General features: G+C 35.4%; 1 protein-coding gene across 1 annotated transcript; it reads left to right on the top strand.

Moving 5' to 3' along the window:
- The first annotated feature begins 495 nt into the window (after positions 1 to 495).
- LOC131074293 (probable L-gulonolactone oxidase 6) lies at positions 496 to 4,640 on the top strand. Its single transcript, XM_058010878.2, has 3 exons — positions 496 to 1,527; positions 2,946 to 3,201; positions 3,532 to 4,640. The coding sequence occupies exons 1-3, from the start codon at positions 880 to 882 to the stop codon at positions 4,344 to 4,346; spliced, it is 1,719 nt and encodes a 572-aa protein (XP_057866861.1). The 5' UTR covers positions 496 to 879; the 3' UTR covers positions 4,347 to 4,640.
- Positions 4,641 to 19,339: the final 14,699 nt, after the last annotated feature.

Genomic DNA, 19,339 nt, shown 5'->3' with positions numbered 1-19,339 from the left:
CTCTCAACACCAACCAATGTAGATAACATACAATCTCTACCAATCTTATTTGAGACTCTTCCTTGGAGTCATAAAGCCAATTTAGTAGGGGGTCTAACCAAGAAGAATTTGACCTTCAAGTTCACATGAATGTCATTAATTCACATTTTGTCATATCATATATATGAATTTCATATAAGGTCTACACGTATCAAAATCACATTCAGACAAATAATGTAAAACAAAAATCTATTATTTATAAAATATGAAAACTTCACTTAATCAATTCTAAAATTTTAATCCTAAGGTCTATCCAAATATTTTTTACCATCAAATTTCAAACTAGATATCATAAGTAAATTTAAATTTAAATTTAATTAATCTAATTTCCAATTGGCTGAGTAAATTTGTTAACCTAAATTAGGTCAAAGAGAATCATGGCTGAGTAAATTTGATAAGCTAAATTAGATCAAAGAGAATCATTGCACATGACTCCAGACTAATTTAAACATATAAGACATTCCTCTAACATGGTTGTAAACCATTTTTTCGACCTTTGGCCCGTGCTTCTTCCACTTTGTATTTCTATCCCTCGACAAGAAATGCAGTTGGGCTTGGAACGAAGTTAAAGTTTCCTCTTTTTTAATATTAACATACGAACTAGAGGGGCAAAGTAAAACACCATCTGACAGAGCAACAGACGTACAGGTGTGAATTACAATAATAAAAACATAAAAATTTCACAAAAGCAAGCATTGCGCCATCTATTTTTAATCAAACCGCATTGATTTCAGTGCTTTCTCCACCATGCCATCCAGCCAGATTTGAGTTCACCACACCACAATATTAAAACCGACTCAATATGTCGTCTGTAAAATCAATGCTTTAACATCAAATCTGATGCATTTCTTCCTCCTCTTCCTCCTCCTGTTAATCAACAGCAATAGCGTAAGCTGCAGTCCACCTGCTCCGCCAGTCAAATGCGACACCACCGGCTGCACAGTCACCAACGCCTACGGAACATTCCCCGATCGATCGACATGCAGAGCCGCATCGGCAGTTTTTCCGTCGTCGGAAGAAGAGCTCCTGGAGGCGGTGGCGGCGGGCAGCCGGAAAAACCAGAAGATGCGGGTGGTCACACGGTGGTCGCACTCCATTCCCAAATTGGTGTGCCCGGGGGGCGAAAAGGGGCTAATCATAAGCACCCAGGAGCTGAAACGCGTGGTTAGCGTAGACGAGGAGTCCATGAGAATGAGCGTGCAAAGCGGAGCAGCTTTGAGGGATATAATAAGCGCAGCCGCTGAATATAAGCTGGCGCTCCCACAGACTCCGTATTGGAAGGGGCTTACAATTGGGGGGATCCTCTGTACGGGGGCTCATGGAAGCTCAGTCTTTGGGAAGGGAAGTGCTGTTCACGAGTATGTTGTGGGGATGAGATTGGTGGTTCCCGAAAGAGGAGGGAATGCAAGTGTTGTGACTCTCAATTCAACTCATGCCGATTTCGATGCTGCTAAGCTCTCTCTTGGTCTTCTCGGTGTCATTTCACAGGTCACTGCACTACTTTAGTATTAGAATATTACTTACTTTTGATTCATCCATCATCATTCGAATATGTTTGGTTGTATCGTACTGGATTGGGGAGGAGTCCCGTGACGTCCCCATCACATCGCTTTTAACTTTGCATAATTCATAATTAAAGTGTGGTTTTTTTTTCTTAAATCTTTGTCCTTAGCTAAGGATTTAAAGCTTTGGGCTCTCTAAAAGATAAAGTTGTGAAGATATATGAATTAATGAGTTGTAATGAAGTCTACAGATCATTAGTTTATGGTATCAAGAGTAGCATCATTAACTATTTTCAAATTCTTTTTCTTGTCAATTTTTGTGTTGTGGATCTTGATCAATAAGTCAGGGTCTTGTGAAGTTTTACCTCTTCAAATATCTCTTTCAGAATAGACCTCTTCAAAATTTTCTTATACTGTGTATACGAATATCTTCATAGACCACACACTAAAAAATGAATGAAATGCCATTCAATTTTGACTATATAATTTAGAAAAAACGAAATGAATGAAAATGATTTTAGCGTTTTGTTATTATTTTATAATAATTTTGTTTGATGAGTTTTTCTCAAGAGGTTCAATTGTACATGATCTCCGAGCTCTCTAGATTGAATCTACGTGGAGCTTATGCTGTCTCTCATTTTTTAATGTCCAGAATTACCCTGTCGACATCATATCTGAGCTGTTGCCCTGCTGACATCCCTTTCAGTCCTATTAATTTTGTGGCCCAACTCAAGTAACCGCGTCACCGGCCGACACATTTTACTACTCTGGAATTAATAATGAATAAGATGACTTCGTATTTCTTGAGTATAATGATACATCGTTGGAATTTTCTTTCAGTGCTTGGACCAAATTGCTGAGATGATTATTACCCAGACAGAAATTCAATATGACCTGCTGCAGTTTTGTTTTGTTTTTAATTTCACATGTTGCAATTGATCTGCATGCTCTGAAATGGCATATGTGATCTGAAATGGTTTTTTTTTTAAACGTTTAGGTTATATATTTTTAATGAGATGTACTTATGGATTTGATTGTATCACGTATTGGATCATGGAATCTGTTATCATAAATTAACAGGTAAGAGAAGTCTATCATCAGATAGAAGAAAATGAGTTTTCTCTACTTCTCTTCTCTACCATCATGGATCCCAAATGTTCCAATGAAAACACTCACACAATCAGATTCAAAAACATTTGATACTAATATCATAAACTATACAAATTTTATATTTATTTCATTGAATCAAATCTAAAAACATTTCATATTAATTTCATAAAATCTGAAAATTTTGTCTGCAATTTGTATCATTTTCGTTTAATCTGTTGATTATTGGTAGTGTTTTTGACTGTGACTTTTTAAATTTTTATTGTTCCGTTGCTGAGATTTAAGCTGGGAGTGCAGGTGACACTGCAGTTGGAACCAATGTTCAAAAGGTCCATCACTAACGTGAAAATGGGCGAGCAAGAATTGGAAGAGAGGATAGTTGAGTTTGCAAGGTTACACGAATTTGGAGACGTGACATGGTATCCTGGACAGCGTAAGGTTGTTTACAGAATAGACGACAGAGTTTCTGTAAACCAATCTGGAGATGGCGTCAACGATTTCATTGGCTTTCGCCAGACCTTAACTGCAGCTTTAGGGTTTGCTCGTTCAACAGGTAAATAAATCTTAACATCTTAACATGTCTTTTATATTTTTATCATTTTGATGATGGATCACAAATGTGATCTAGAATTTAAACATATTAAACATCTTGATAATAGATCTTGAAATAACAGCGACAATCTCATTGATTGTAAAATCTAATAACATTAAACCAAAGCATTGAACATTCAGGATTATTCATTATTGTTATGTCATTTAGAATATAATACATCAAGGAGATGGGCTCTTTCGAACCCTTTATAAAGAAGCACTGTGTGTGATATATCATGAAATCCAGCTCTACAGGACTGATGGATGGGTTCTGCCATTTCTGATCTTGCAGAAGAGATGCAAGAAGCGACAAAGGCCAGCAGGGGAAAGTGCACAGCGGCCAGGATGCAGGTAGGCGCCCTGCAGGCCTTCGGAACAGGATTCAAGAACAACGACCTCATGTTCAGCAGTTATCCCATTGTTGGTTATCACAACAAGCTGCAATCTGCGGGGTCGTGCCTCAATTCTACAGAAGATGCCCTGCTCACAGCTTGCCCATGGGATCCTCGCATCAAGGGAGAATTTTTCCACCAAACCGCCATGGCAATCAGCCTGAACAAGATTGCAGACTTCATTAGAGACATAAAAAAGGTGAGGGACTTGAATCCCTCTGGTCTCTGTGGATTGGAGCTCTACAATGGTATTCTCATGCGCTTTGTCAAGGCTTCCACTGCTTATTTGGGGGCCCAGGAGGATTCTGTGGACCTAGATTTCACATATTATCGATCCAAGAACCCCCTGGTTCCCCGACTCAACGAGGATATGCTTGAAGAGATTGAGCAGATTGGTTTGTTCAAGTATGGAGGTACTCCTCACTGGGGCAAGAATCGTAACATTGCATTCCAGGGAGTACTGAACAAGTACAGGAAAGTAGAGGATTTTTTGAAAGCAAAGAGAAAGTATGATCCAGAGGGACTCTTGTCCAACGAATGGACTGATGCAATGCTGGGCATAGGGAAGGAAGGAGTTATGATAGTGAGGGATGGGTGTGCTTTGGAAGGGCTGTGCTTGTGTGAAGAGGACAGCCACTGTGCTCCTCAGAAAGGCTATTTTTGCAGAGCAGGAAGAATATACACAGAAGCTAGAGTTTGTAGATACCAGGAATAAAGCCCACCCTGTTCATGCATATGCTCAGAGTTCAAATCATCGGCAATATGTGGGTACCAGCCATTTACGTGGGTGTACCATATGTACTCAAAAAAGGTAAAGCATTTTAAGTTTATGGGAATTTGTGTGTAGTGGGATATATACCGTTGCCTCACCACACACGAAACCATTCTTTCGAGGCCCTAATTAGGGAGGCTACAAGTACTTGGTGAGTGGATGTATTAAGTTTAACATTATATTGGCCTATTTTTTCAAAAATGGTGTTGGGTCAATATAGGTAACTAATTTTTTTTTTTTCCATAATGTTTTTCCAATCAATTAACTAGTATTCATAGGAGGTTTTATGGATAGACAATAGGAAATTAAAGATAAAATTTAAATGTATTTTAATAATATATTAGATGAAGTACTATTACAAATATAAGAATAACATATATATAAATAAATGAAATATTGTATTATAATTTCAAATGTACAAGTCGTGTCCAGGCATTTCAAAGGTCCAAAATGAACATAATAATAATGACAATTATGGTATAGATGAAATCAACAATCTAAAAATAATGAGCACAAAACTTTAAGCTATTACAATCACTATTTTAGAGCAGCCTTCTCAATCTTCTTTGAGTACTAAAATAGTAGAAAGAATGAAAAAATGTCAATATAAGTACCACCAATGCAAGAAAATTAACTAACATAGCTATAAAACCATATTCAAGTACAATCCCGAGCTCTCAAGTAAGGTAAGTTTATCCAAAAACCCAAGCTTCACTGTTGCTATTACAAATAAATATATAACAAAAATCACAAACAACACATACCAAAGTAGTATACCCTCACAAAATTTGGTGCCCTAGGAAATAAGAAAGAGAAGAAACTAGCCAATCTCGAAAAAGAAACAAAACTAAAGCTCATGAAAAATTAGGATTATGCAAGATTGAAAACATGATACCATTCATTTGTGAAATAGCGAGAATATGTTAGTTCTAGATTAGGCTTAGCTATAATGGACACTTCAAAGAAAATGGAGGCTTCTCTATACCAAACAAGAAAATGGTGCCAAGGACCAACTACAAATGCCACATGTGTAGATTTGTAGTTCCACGTTAATTATGGTATCTGGAAGCAACATATGTCAAAATCTCATAATACCAAAGCAATTAGATGTAGGGATAGATGTACTACTTTTTGGTAAATTTTCGATACTAGAATGACCTTGTAAACAAGAATAGTGACCCTTCAAACAACATATGCAATAGCTAATCAATTTCAAGTCTATAAAATAGAGCATAGAACCAAAAAATGACCATCATAGTTACAATCCCTTTGGGTTTACGTTACTATATGATGGATTGTTAGAGAACTTCCTGTTGACGTGTATTTTGTACACTATCAAACACAAAATAAAATACCCAAGGGTACCTTATCCTCTCTTGAATAAAGCCTCTGATTGCTAAAGATGTCGCGAAAAAGGATCAATCAGGATGACTCCAAGGTTCTTCGATGTAGGGTCTCTACATGTGGATAAGCACCAGTGGTCGTTGTGAATGTTGTTTCATCAAGGGGCCTTACGTATCCAAATGGCAGGAACAAAATTTTCCTAAGCTAACAAGTTCTCAAAAAAGATCAAAAGATAGGGTTTGCAAGAGATGAATTCTAATCTAATCCTAAGAATGACTCAATGTAGGCTAGACTTGGTAAGATTCTACCAATTTCAGTATTGCCAAGGAATAACAACTCTACTGAAATTGATGCGATCTTCTAAGGTGACTAATGATTTTTCAATTCATCAAGAATCATAGACACTACCATGAAGGTACATATCAATAGTTCAATAATGATTGAAGGTTTAAGCAATCCAAATATCTCCAGTTGACCACACAAAGCGTTCTTACAATCAGTAAGAAGCTAGTGGTTTGGAACGTGAATCTCACCAAAGATCGAGCCCAACACTTAGTCCTTCAAACTTAAATACTATTTCGATTGAGAATGATTCAAGAAAGTAAACAACCATGAAGATAGCCACAAGAATTGCAATAAAACACCATAACTTCAATATTTTATTGATCTCAAAGCCAAAATAGACAACAATTGCTTGAAATTCTTTCTTCAATGCTCAATCTTGCTACAAAATAACTTTCTTCTCTCTAAAATCTGATTTCTAATCTCTCATCTAATATCTAATATCTCATTTCTAATTTTTAATGAAAATGAGTGAGGGTATATATAGCATCCTCAATTACAATGAACGGCCCAAATCAAAAGAAGATCAATGACTGAGATTTTGACACCTAAACCCTAATTAGGGTTTGTTACAAAAAGTTCCCCTTTTATTGAACAATATTAAATGCATAGCCAAATATTTAATTGGCACAAAAATCTAGGAAACATAGACCAATGATAATTAAGGTGCCACATCATCTACAATAACCTCTCTTCTAGAACCTTATTCCCTTTCCAATGCTCTTTCTTAGCATATGCAATGAATCTAGACACAATTCCTTCAATCTCAGCAATAGGAATCTCGGGAAGATTCCTCATTCGTTCCTCCAAGTGGATAACCTGATCAAAGGCCTTGAGAAGAGTTGCATCCCATCTAGGTTTGAGTTCTTTGATCTTCTCAATCAGGAGCATAGTAGCGAACATTTGATCCCATTGCTCATCTGTGATGACATTCTCATCTTTGCAAAAGATGACCTTGACTCTTTCTTCCAACTCTTGAAGATCCACATCTGTCTCAACTTCGATCCTCCTACCAAGAATGGTACATAACACTTCAAAAACCTTGTCCTCAATTGGATGGATGAAGCCCTCAACTTGATTGCATTTTGTGTGGATGTCTTCGAAAAGAACCTCCTTCATCTGGAGTAGAGTTGACCACTGGAGTAAACTATGAGCTCCTCCATTCATTATCTTTTCTTGTGCTAAGATATTCCTTGGTGTTTGCCTAATTACTTGTAGAACAGGAATGATAACATCTCTAGTGTGAGCGAAAGCGGCTACTGTTATCATCAGGTTGTGGATGATCTCAAGGACCTGGATAGCTCAATGGATTGTTTGCATCATTCTTGTTGCAAATTCAATAGCAATTGTGTAGGATTTGTAAATCCAAGAGCTCATAAGCTGAACCAAACTCTTAACTCTCTCTACCTCGCCAACTGATTCAAGGGGAAGTGCCTGTACAGGAGACACTGCTGGATCCTGACATCCCAAGGGTTGATTGAGATGGTTAAAGTAGCCTCTCCAAGCATTGACCTCTCTTTCAAGATTTCTATTCTTTTCCATTTCTTCCCCAAGCTTGTCTTTAAGTGCCTCAAATGAATCGGTTGCCTCATCCAGTGCCCGCTCAGCAGTGAGTGGACCAAGTTCAAATGTTTCTACATCATACTCCTCTGCAAGGATTTCACCTTCATACTTGTTCACTGCTGGTGTAGCTATCTGTAACTTCCTGGACCCTGTCTCATCTTTGATCATCTTGGACATCTTGGTGGCCTTCTTCCTCTCTGTTATTTCCTGAGAATTCCCTACAAGGCTCTCTAAGTCAATTACATTATCTTCATCCTCAATCACAATCACCCTTGTCAATCTCTCCTTCAACCAATCCGGAATGGCGGATCTTGTTTCTCTGACTTGTATTTCTTTAGGCAATGGTTCTTCTTCTCAGAGAGGAGATGTCACTTCCTCATCCTTCTTGTCTTCATGTAGCTCATTGACTTGGGGAGATCGACTTGATGAATGTTGAGGTGCCTCCCCTCTTTCAGGTCTATCATTTTGTACTATTGACTCCATAGATTCATCTACCTCAGGCATTGTCATCTCTTGTCCTTCAACTTGACTTGTCCTTTTCTCATGTCGAGATGATGTACCTGATGAGCGATCTCGATTAGCCTCTTGCTTCTTCTTGGAGGGTTCCCTTTTCTCAGGTCTTTCTTTCCTCTTCACGCCTCTAGGATGAGAATTGTCTTCACTTGCGCGTGCTCCTCCTTCTTCTGGTTTTTCCTCCAAAGTATAAGTCATTGGTATGTTCTGTTCTCTTAACTTTTGATGTTGTACATCCACCCATCTACGAGTACATGACAAAACTGGAGCCATCAAAGCTCTCAAGTCTGTAATCTCAGGCTCGTTCCAATCTATCTTCACTGCTTTGTCTTCTTTATCATAGGATGACTGGAGATGTCTGCCATTGTCCTGAGCTTGATCGGCCACTCTGTAGACTTTGCATTTCCTGATGAAATCTAAAGGCAATCTAGAATGCATCTTTCTTTTCACTTCTAAATCACTTGAGAGATTCATCCAAAAGTCTTCTACCTGAAATTCGTGCTTGTACTTCCTACCATATGCCTCTTCTATATACCCATAAGGATCAAAATTCTTCCTTGAGGCAAAGAACGTGAATGAATATGAGGCCAACTCCCTCTCTGCATCATCCAAGGCTAGAGCATTAGGACATACCTCAACTGAATTCCCCAATATGATGGGTACGGGAGATCCATTTCTATGCCTGTGTCTGAATGTCTTCGCATAGTCTGCCAACTGCCTAGCCACCTCAAGTAGCACTATCTTGTCTGTCGGATACCTCAGCAACATGTATGGGGGTGAAGGACATCCATGGACTCTGATATATGTAAACTTTTGAAACTAGATGAACCAAGCACTGTACCTCTTTATAAGTTCTTGTGCATCCTGAGATAGTCGATTGTGAATCCCGCCTTGCAATATCCTAGTGATGTTCATCGTGAAGGTATCATTGAATAACTTGTAGTCACTTCCTGGTGGATGATGCAAATGAACATAAGACTCACAAACTTTGACTTCCCCGGGTCCTCTTTCGATCACTCCTCTGTGAGGTAGTCCTGCATATTCGAAACTCCTGATCAAGGCATATATGATGTATGAGCTCATGTAGAATGACTTGGTAGCCTTTAGTCTTCTCAACTGCATGTCCAAGCAATGGCTAATAATTCTAGTCCAATGAATCGTTCCTTTTCCTTGAACTATCACTTGGATGAAGTAGAACATCCACTTCTCAAAATAGAAGGCTTGAGGTGCCCCTGTAACTCGATTGAGAAAAGTTATCAAATCTCTATACTCCTCCTAGAAGTCGATCCTATGTGGTGTGTTGGGAATCTTGCTTAGGCGAGGACGACTTTTGAGTAACCAACTCTTATTGATGATGTTCAAGCAAGAGTCTGGATCATCTTCATACATGGACCTAGCTCCTTCTAATCTTTTGTAAATCATATCTTTATGCTCTGGAAGATGGAGAGCCTCACTTATAGCCTCCTCTGAAAGGTAAGCCAAAGTGTTCCCTTCCTTGGACACGATCGATCTTGATTGTGGGTCATAATGGCGAGCACACTCGATCATCAGCCCATGGCACTGGATAGCTGGAGGGAAACCGGCCGCCTTGATGATGCCACTTTCAATTATTCTCCTTGCGACAGGTGATGGCTTTCCAATGTAAGGGACCTCTCGAAACTTCTTCACACTGAAGTTTCCCAAGTTGGTATCTCCAATGTTGCTCCACTTTGACACGATCTTGGTCTCCAATTCTTCATTCCTCTAATCTTCTTTCATGAGAGCTGGACGACTAGTGGATGCTCCTGCCTTTGGGGTCGCCATCTTGACACCTACACAACATTTCATAATGAGTAATATATTTTGCAACGTAGAAATATAGAGTAAAAAGGAAGATTTAAGATTTTAATTAGGAAACTTTATGATAAATCTTTGAGTTATCATTTCCTAATTAACTACGCAATTTTCAAAAACTTGAAGTTCAAAACTTAAAACTTCAATGTTGGGACTAGGATGATCTCACCATACCTCCACTTGAGAATTAATTCTAAAAAATGATGCAAAAATGAGGTGAATTTTGGTTAGGCGAAATGTAGATTGGAATCCTTCCTTTAGCAAAATGTGTCTCCTTTAGTCTTTACAAGTCTCAACTCCACCACCTTTAGTCTTCAACACTTAAGGAAAATTTGCTCCAAATAGGCCAGCTTTCGCACTTCCTTCCTTGCCTCTCCAAATCACACTTGAAACAATGAGTGAATGATTTGAATAATGAAAAACACACCCCAAATATATAGAGTGCTCACCATTTCACCTCCCCATAGGCCAACTTGGCAAAATAGGCCAAAAATAAATAAAATTCAAAAAAGGAAGAGGCCGACTTAATAAAATAATAAAAATGATACCTCAAGCACTCTCTTTTTTAATTTTAATTTAATAAAAAATTAATTTTAAATGCCTTAATAATAAAAAAATCAATTTTTTGGAGGCTCAAAATTAATTATTAAATATCAACGCACTTTTATTAAATGCCAATCTAATTAATTTTCCTTTTTCAAAAATCTCGAAGTTTGCAAATTTGGCATTTCATGTGATTTGGAGGATGTCAACGTTGGGATATTGCAAAATAAAGAATGCACATGTTAAGCGCTCTGGTCCCTTGGAGAGGGAAGGGAGCACTTTTTCATTTTTAGGCTAGGATTCTCAATTTTTGAAGTCAAACCTTTGTTCACCATGCTTTAGAAGATTCTTGCCATCTCATACAACGTTGCCTTAGCATAATCTCGGAGGGAATTTGTTGTTTTCAAAAAAAGTGGGATGGTCCTTGAGTGAGGGACGGGAGCACTTTTGAGTCCATTGCATGAATTCTTGATCATATTAATCTTCAATTTACCCTCAAGGCGTAGAATATCACATTTCACACCATCTTGAGCCTTGGTAATAAAAATATCATTTCAAAATGCAAGGTAAATGGTCATATTTGGAAAAAGTGGCACGGTCCTTCAGTGAGGGACGGGAGCACTTTTGCCAGTTGTCGTCAAAATTTGCAACTCTCGCATCTCAATTCAACTTCAAGGCATTTTAAACACCTTTTCAAACTTGCGCCTTGGTCTCAATTTGTCCAAAATTGGTGAGAAAGGGAAGATAACATATTAAGTGGCATAGTCCTTCAGTGAGGGACGGGAGCACTTTGAAAAAGTGGCATGGTCCTTGAGTGAGGGACGAGAGCACTTTTGCAATTATAAGCTTATTTGTCCTTTGCTAGCCTTCAAAATTATCTTCAATGTTTGAATCTTGCCTTCTCTCATTCATTTCAATCACGCAACTTGCCTTGCCTTTGCAAGAAATTTGTATTTTTAGAAAAGTGGGATGGTCCTTCAGTGAGGGATGGGAGCACTTTGTCTTGGTCCCTTGGTGAGGGACGGGAGCACTTTTTGTCATTTTGGCATACTTTTTGCTCTTTAAACCTCTCAATTGCGTCCAAGGCATAAAACATCATTCGTCTTTCCCATCCAAGTCAAGTTTTATCATAAAATATTGAACAATGAAGAGAAACTTGAAAAAGTGGCACGGTCCTTCAGTGAGGGATGGGAGGACTTTGTCTTGGTCCCTTGGTGAGGGACAGGAGCACTTTTTGTCATTTGGGTTGATTTACTCCTTTGTGATCCGCTTAAATTATATTCAATGGACAAAACATGCTTCCCTTAACCTCTTCAAATCATAAAATCACCTTAACCTTGCAAAGATAGTGCAAATTTGAAAAAAGTGGCATGGTCCTTCAGTGAGGGACGGGAGCACTTTTTACCTTCTAAGCCAAATTGTCTCACTTTTCACCTCGAAATTTCTTTGCTAGGGAAGATTTCATCTTACTTCATGCTATGAATAGAAGTTAATGTCCAATAAAGGTCTAAAATTATGCATATAAAGAAAAGTACTCTGGTCCTTCAGTGAGGGACGGGAGCACTTTTTACCTTCTAGGAAAAAACTTCATCATTTCTTTGTTTTCAATCAAGTCTGGATGCTTTATCATGTTCATTTCGTCCTTCACCATGTCTTTGATGTCTCAATTTAACCAAACAAGGCCAAGAATGGCTCAAATAAGCCTTTTCGCCTTTGTCCTTCAGTGAGGGATGGGAGCACTTTGCCTTGGTCCCTTGGAGAGGGACGGGACCACTTTTTCCTTTCTGGCTAAAATATTCAAAATTTAAGTCTCCGATCATTTCACAAGGCAGAGTTAGGTCATCTTCAAGGCTAGGAATCAGTTAGCAAGCTCTCGCAAAACAAGAAATTGCACTTAGAATGAAATTTGCCTTGGGCCTCCAGTGAAGGACAGGAGCACTTTCTTTGTTTCAGGCATCATCTTGCCTCCAAAATTTGATCAAAATATACCTAGGCAAGAATATACAATTTCATCTTCAAAATGCTAACATATAAACAAAATTTGAATTTTCCCTCAAAAAACCCTAACTAGACCTAACCTGAGACATATCTGACTTCTTGACAGACTCATCTTATTTCAAAAAAATCTCAATCCTCGAGAGGACGCTTAATAGCTTTCAAAATTTCACTGGACTCAGCTTGAAAAACATTCGGAAGAAACCCTTAAGGTTTAGCCCTAGCCCAGACAACTCACTCACTCACTCAAAACCCTAAAAATAGAGAGAAGAACAGGCAAAACAAAAGCAAAAAAGAGGGGGTCCCCATTTTAATGGGGAGATGTGTGAAATGGTCACAACACTTCCCTGGAGCATTTGTATCCACTATTATCCTTCAATTCATAATTCAAACATAGTAAGTATTTTCTCTAACTTGTGTGCTATTTCTTAATGATTTTATTTTTTATTTCTTTGTGTTTTTTGAAACACAAAATAACTCTTTTTTTTTTTTTTTTTTTTTTTTTTTCTTTTTTAAGATTTTGAGCACAAAAATGAGCTTATTGTTAATTGGTATTTAGTAATAGAAATCTCTTACTTGTGTTGTATTCCTTAATGATTTAAATTTTTTCTTTCTTTGAGTTTTTTGGAACAGAAAAAAAAACTCTTGTTTTGTAGGTTTTGAGCATAAAAATGAGCTTATTTTTAATTGGTATTTATTAAAAATGAGCATAAAAATTACTAAAGCACAATAAGTAAAAAATAATTTGCAAACTTTCAATAAAAAAATGATGTTAAAAAATAATGATTTAACAATCTATTTCCATTTCTTCTTTGCAAGAGAAAAATCTATTACTATATTGAAATGATTAAAAAATAGAAAATAATTTGATAAAAATATTGTAGCTTTCCAACAAGAAATGGTATAATAGAGTCTAATGAGAAGGAAACTTAGGTAATGCAAAGGTTCACTATAGAAGTTCTTCTACTATGCCTATCAAGTCGAAAATAAACTACACAATTGTTTATAAATTGTTGATTAAAATTAAAACCCTTAAACAAACTTGAACTCCATTGTGAAATGTATATTATGACAACAATAAAAGATACCATAACAATCTATTGTCAAATATTCTTTAAAAAGTGAACAAATATATATTGAAATGATAGAAAAATAGAAATCACTCTCTCAAATACCAAATCTCAAAAGAATACATCAATCCATCTTTATAAATAGATATGACTAGATGAAAAGGGGTCATTCAACTTTAGAGGCATTTTATACTCAATCAACCTCCTAAACATTATGATATGTGCAATATGATTCTCCATTTCACATGGCTTAGAAGGCTAAAATTTCAACTACTGCATGTGTGATGGATGCATTTTTTCTATGTTTTCTAGAAATTGACAAAATTACAATATACTACTACAAAATCTTTTTCCCTAATCTCACATATTCTGTAATGTTCTAGAGAAATATTTCCCATTTGGGTGCATGTGTCTCCTTTATAAAAAAAGCATCCCCTTTTAACTAATCTATACCCAATATAATTCACAATTTCATACATTTAAAGTTAATTAGAACTCAAAGATAAAGCGATTTAATTTGTAGTTTTGATTAAGTAAATCAAGAAGGGATCAAACTCATATACATAGAAATCTTTAAGACAAACTTAATTTGTGGTTGATTGACTTTAGAAATATTGATTTTTCTTAAAGATACATTGATTTCATATTTGAGAAAATTTCTTTTATAGAAGTAAACATTTATCTTTTATTTACAAAGTGTTTTTTATTTTTCTTAAATAAATGAATGTTGGGTTATCTCATTTATGACAATGGGGGACTTATGGATTTTCATCATCGAAGTTCCTAAATTTAGGATGTTGTGCAATTTAAAACTTCCATGATAACTCCTTAATAATCTTATATTTGTCTCTTTTTCATTTTTGGAATGACAAAAAAAATATAATTGGATTGAAGAAGTCACTGCAAACACTAAAATGACAAAAAAGAATATAATTAGAGTCAAGTCACTATAATGATATATGTTGGACTTAGAGAATTGGTTTTAGATTTGACCCCTCTAAGAATGCATTATTTTCTTCTATACATTTGCTAACACATTATGCTCCTCTTTTAGTTATTTTTAGTAGGGTCATGTATGTTCCTTTTCATTGTAAAGAGCATGCAACTCCTATCATGATATTCACTATTTTTTAATCTATAACAAAGAAAGTTTAATTCATATATATAACACTTTATTAATTTTCCTTTGATACCACTTATTGAGTGTCAACTCATTTATCCTATTATACTAAAACATAAATAATAGTATGTTGCATATGACAATTTATTTGCATTTGTATGCTTAAATATTCTTGGTAAAGCAGGCACCTGTTTATTCAAGAGTTTAAATTTTATTTTATTATTCATAGATCTACTAAATTGCTCCTCTGAATCCATTTTTGTCTTGTGTAAAATGCTTATTTAATAGAAAGTGCTACTAAATCTAAAATGATAATGATATAAAATATAAAGTAGATGAAGAATCAAATGAGAATGATAGTGCTTATTTTGATACAGGAGATTTTCTATCACTAGCGCTTGCACCAATGAAGGTGCAATGGTTAAGCCAATAGTAATATATGTTGAAAGTTTTATAATTTCAAATATGGATGAACATAAATTTATATATATGCTGAAAGTTTTGAAATTTAAAATCTGGATGAATGTAAATTTAGATATTTTTAAATATAAATAAATGTAAATTTATATATATATATACATGTACAATATAAGATCAAAAACCAAATTCTTGAAAAGATATTGATCATCATAAAGTTCATTTCTAAACCTTTACCTGCATCTTGCTCCTACACAAAATTAAAGGTTCGAATACATGCATTCATCAAAGTTGGGAGGATAAAATATTTTTGGAAGTTGTAGTTGTTGTTACACTGGCAATCACTCACGTAAGATGCAGAGGTAGTAACGAGGATGTGGTAATATTTGACAAAAAAATTCAATGAGATGTTATTCCACGGAACACAATAATTGTAGGATAAACCTGAAATAGAGTTTCAAAAAAAACATATTGATATTCACCGAGGTTGATTTTGTCAAGTGTTTTGATGGTGGTTTGATGGTGGACTTGCTTGCAAAATGTGGAATCATAAACAAGATTCATGAATTGTTCTTCTAGATGCCTCAAAATGTATATCATTCCATGAAGTGTGGTGGTCTCAGAAATTACAGAAAATACATCTGGTAAAATACTTCGATACAACCCAATGGAATGCGATAGTAACATATATTAAGTAGTGAATTGTTTGAAGGATTTTGTCTCATGATTGCGACATATAGTGAAGGAGACAACTCGATAAATGATGTTTGATAAAATCCCTTAAAGAAATGTCGCCTCATGCATGAATGAGAGTTGTGAATATGTTGTGCACAACCATCAAAGGCACTATCAGATATTGGTTTTGTAACTAATATAACAAGCATGTGAGCAAAATGTGAAAGTTTTGGCAAGCACTGAAAATTCTTACAGAACACGTCCAAGAGAAGTCATCTCAATAAGTGTAATGAATGCAGATTATGCAAGAAGTGGATCTGTTGAAGATTCTTTGAAATTGGTAGTCACAAGAACCAATGTGCACCAAGATGCAATCCTAGAAGCGAGTATGGATACCCATCAAATGCAAAGAAATCTGGCCTATCATCGAACAAGAGTATGGACCGAATAGATTTGTTATATAGCTGAGGCTCAAATCGAAAAATCAAAATCTTAGGGCTTCGGCCTTAGCTCGCCTGGTTGTGGATCACATCTTAAGGCATGGGTATGCTCCCCATGGTCTTGAGAGTTCGAGTCCCCGGCTGTGTTAACTCTGTGTGTGTTGCTACCTTGTGAGCGGGTCGTACACACTGGGGGATTAGTCTCGCTTTGGCGAGGACACCTCCAGATTCCACGATAGTGAATATAAAAAAATCAAAATCTTTTGACGACGACATCCAAATTTTTTGACGACCACAACAAATTTTCAACTTAGACATGTTTCCAGTGAGACTTTACCCCACAAGGAATAGCCTATCGACTAATTATCAATGGGAAAGTTGAACTCTATTATTTTTCTCTTATTAGTCTATCCAAGTTAGCCATTTTGAAGTGTCAATGATCTCCATTATTGACACAAATGAATTTGCTTGGGTTTAAAAAATTATGCTTACTTATAATTTACTCATAGACCTATATACTCTTAACTTTGATTAATCTTGTATTTTTAAAATGTTGAATGATTTAAGCACCAAGAAGTTGTGGCATTACTCAATATTATTTTTCTCTTGAAACAGATTTATTGGATGCAATGAATCAAAGGTTGTACATTTAAAATACATTAATAAAAATGCAATTAAATTTTGTTAGATATGAACTTGGTTTTGAGATGTGTAATTTAAGGCTTAAATAAAATCGCTTGTACAACCTTACCATCATCAATACACATCTATGAACCATATGTATTGAATATTCAAGCAACTGAATCTAAAATGAAAATACTAATGAATCTTATTACAAGTGAACAATAAAGATGATGAAACACAAAGATTATTTTTAAATCAAAATTGAGTCAAAACTCAAATTTGCAATTGAACCTCAACATTTGCCCCTAGTGATAATCTATTGCCAAGGTCTCTTTTGTACAAGAACAACTATCCAACCTCTAGAATGCACCAAGACATCATTATCTCTTATACATTATAAATACATTATAATGGATGATAGAGGTCTTGGATACAACAATGGATGGCTAAAAATAGAAGTGAATCTCATGTATACTCATGCAAAACACAAACTCTTAGAAGTGACAGGCATATTCTATATTTTAAAAATCCTATTTTTATCTCATGCAAAGAACCATAGTTCAAAGTACAGTTGATCTCATGCAATGTGGGGAAATTAATTATAGTTCCAACAATCTCCCCCTTAATTTCAACCATTAATGGTTTTAACACAATATTGTTTTTTCTTCCAACTTTGAAGAGATTGTTTCTTACCACGATGCATTATGTGGCAATATCCATTTGAAAAAATCTTTACTAGAACTCCTTCAAGGATCCACAATTTCTCTCCTCTTGTAGAGGCCTTCAATTTTTTTGTCAAAAAATTACTATGGCCTTTGATTTGACTTCCTCATAGGTTAAGGGCTTCACATTTTTTACTGGTGGCTTCAATCTTGGCAAAATTATGCCAAATCTTCTCTTTGAATTTGATTCCTTCTTTTGAAGGCCGACTTCACCTTATTTAAGAGGTGGCTACGACAATGTCTATCCAGCACCCATATTGTACCATTGATCATATTTAATAATTATTTGAAAAATAAACATCTATTCTATTTTAATTATTAATTAATTAAAAAACATGATCAATGATACAATATAGATGCTGTGTAGACAAAGGTGGTGGTGACATTAACTTCAGATTTGACTTCATTAACTTGAAAATACTTTGTCCATTCAACTTTGACAACTTCCCTTTCTGAAAAACTGTCAGAAAAAATGACTTGTGATCTTCGCCATCTCCTCTCACGTTAATTTTATGGCCCAACATAAGTAACAAAGTCACCGACACGTTTTACTACAGATAACAAAGATTAATTTCGTTTTTAAAAAAAAAAACGTGTGACTAATAATCAATACGACGACTTCGTATTTCCTGAGTATAATGATGCATTGTTGGAATTTTCTTTCAGTTGTTGGACCAAATTGCTGTGATAATTACCACGACAGAAATTCAATACAATATACAACTGTCCTGCTGCACTTTTGTTTGTTTTTAATTTCACATGGTACTGAAATGGCTTTCGTTAAACATTTGGATTAGCATTTTTTTATGAGTTTATAGTATATCGATATTGAAATTAGATCAAATTTTATGATCTATTATGAAAATTAAAAAATAAGAAAATGTCATAAAAAATAGAAGATGAATTTAACTCAAAATATATTCATAAAAAAACTTACAGAATCAAATCTGAAAATATTTGATACTAATATCAAGAACTCTAACATTTCATACTAATTTCATGGACTGAAAATTTTATATTAGTATCATATTCGTTTAATCTGTTGATTATGGGTAATCTTTTTGACTGTGACTTTTTTATTTTTATTGTTCCGTTGCTGAGTTTTAAGCTGGGAGTGCAGATGACACTGCAGTTGGAACTAATGTTCAAAAGGTCCATTACAAAGGTGAAAATGGGTGAGAAAGAATTGGAAGAGTAGATAGCGGAGTTTGCAAGGGTACACGAATTTGTAGACTTACAAATGGTATCCTGGACAGCATAAGGTTGTTTACAGAATAGATGGCAGAGTTCCTGTAAATCAATCCAGAGATGGCATCAACGATTTTATTGGCTTTCGCCAGACCTTAACTGCAGTTTTAGCATTTGCTCGTTCAGCAGGTAAATAAATCTTAACAAAACTATTTTCATTTTCTTAGTATTTTTTATATGTAATTAATCATTCTTCATTTCTTTCATATTTATTATGGATCTTTTGGATCATGAAATGTGATCTAGAATTTAAACATTTTCATAAGAGATTATGAAAAGGACTGAAACATCTAAAAAAATTTCACACTATCTAATTTAAAAACAATAGTAACAATTTCATTGATTGTAAAAATCTAATAACATTAAACCAAACCATTGAACATTTAAGATTATTTATCATTGTTATGATATTTAGAACATAATACATCAAGTAGATGGACCCTTTCAAAATCTATTAAAAGAAGCATTGTGTGTGATTTACATGAAA

This window comes from Cryptomeria japonica, chromosome 7, assembly GCF_030272615.1.
Source record: "Cryptomeria japonica chromosome 7, Sugi_1.0, whole genome shotgun sequence".
Taxonomy (NCBI): domain Eukaryota; kingdom Viridiplantae; phylum Streptophyta; class Pinopsida; order Cupressales; family Cupressaceae; genus Cryptomeria; species Cryptomeria japonica.
Note: the sequence above shows the minus strand (reverse complement) of the source record. Positions and strands in the feature narration are given on the sequence as shown.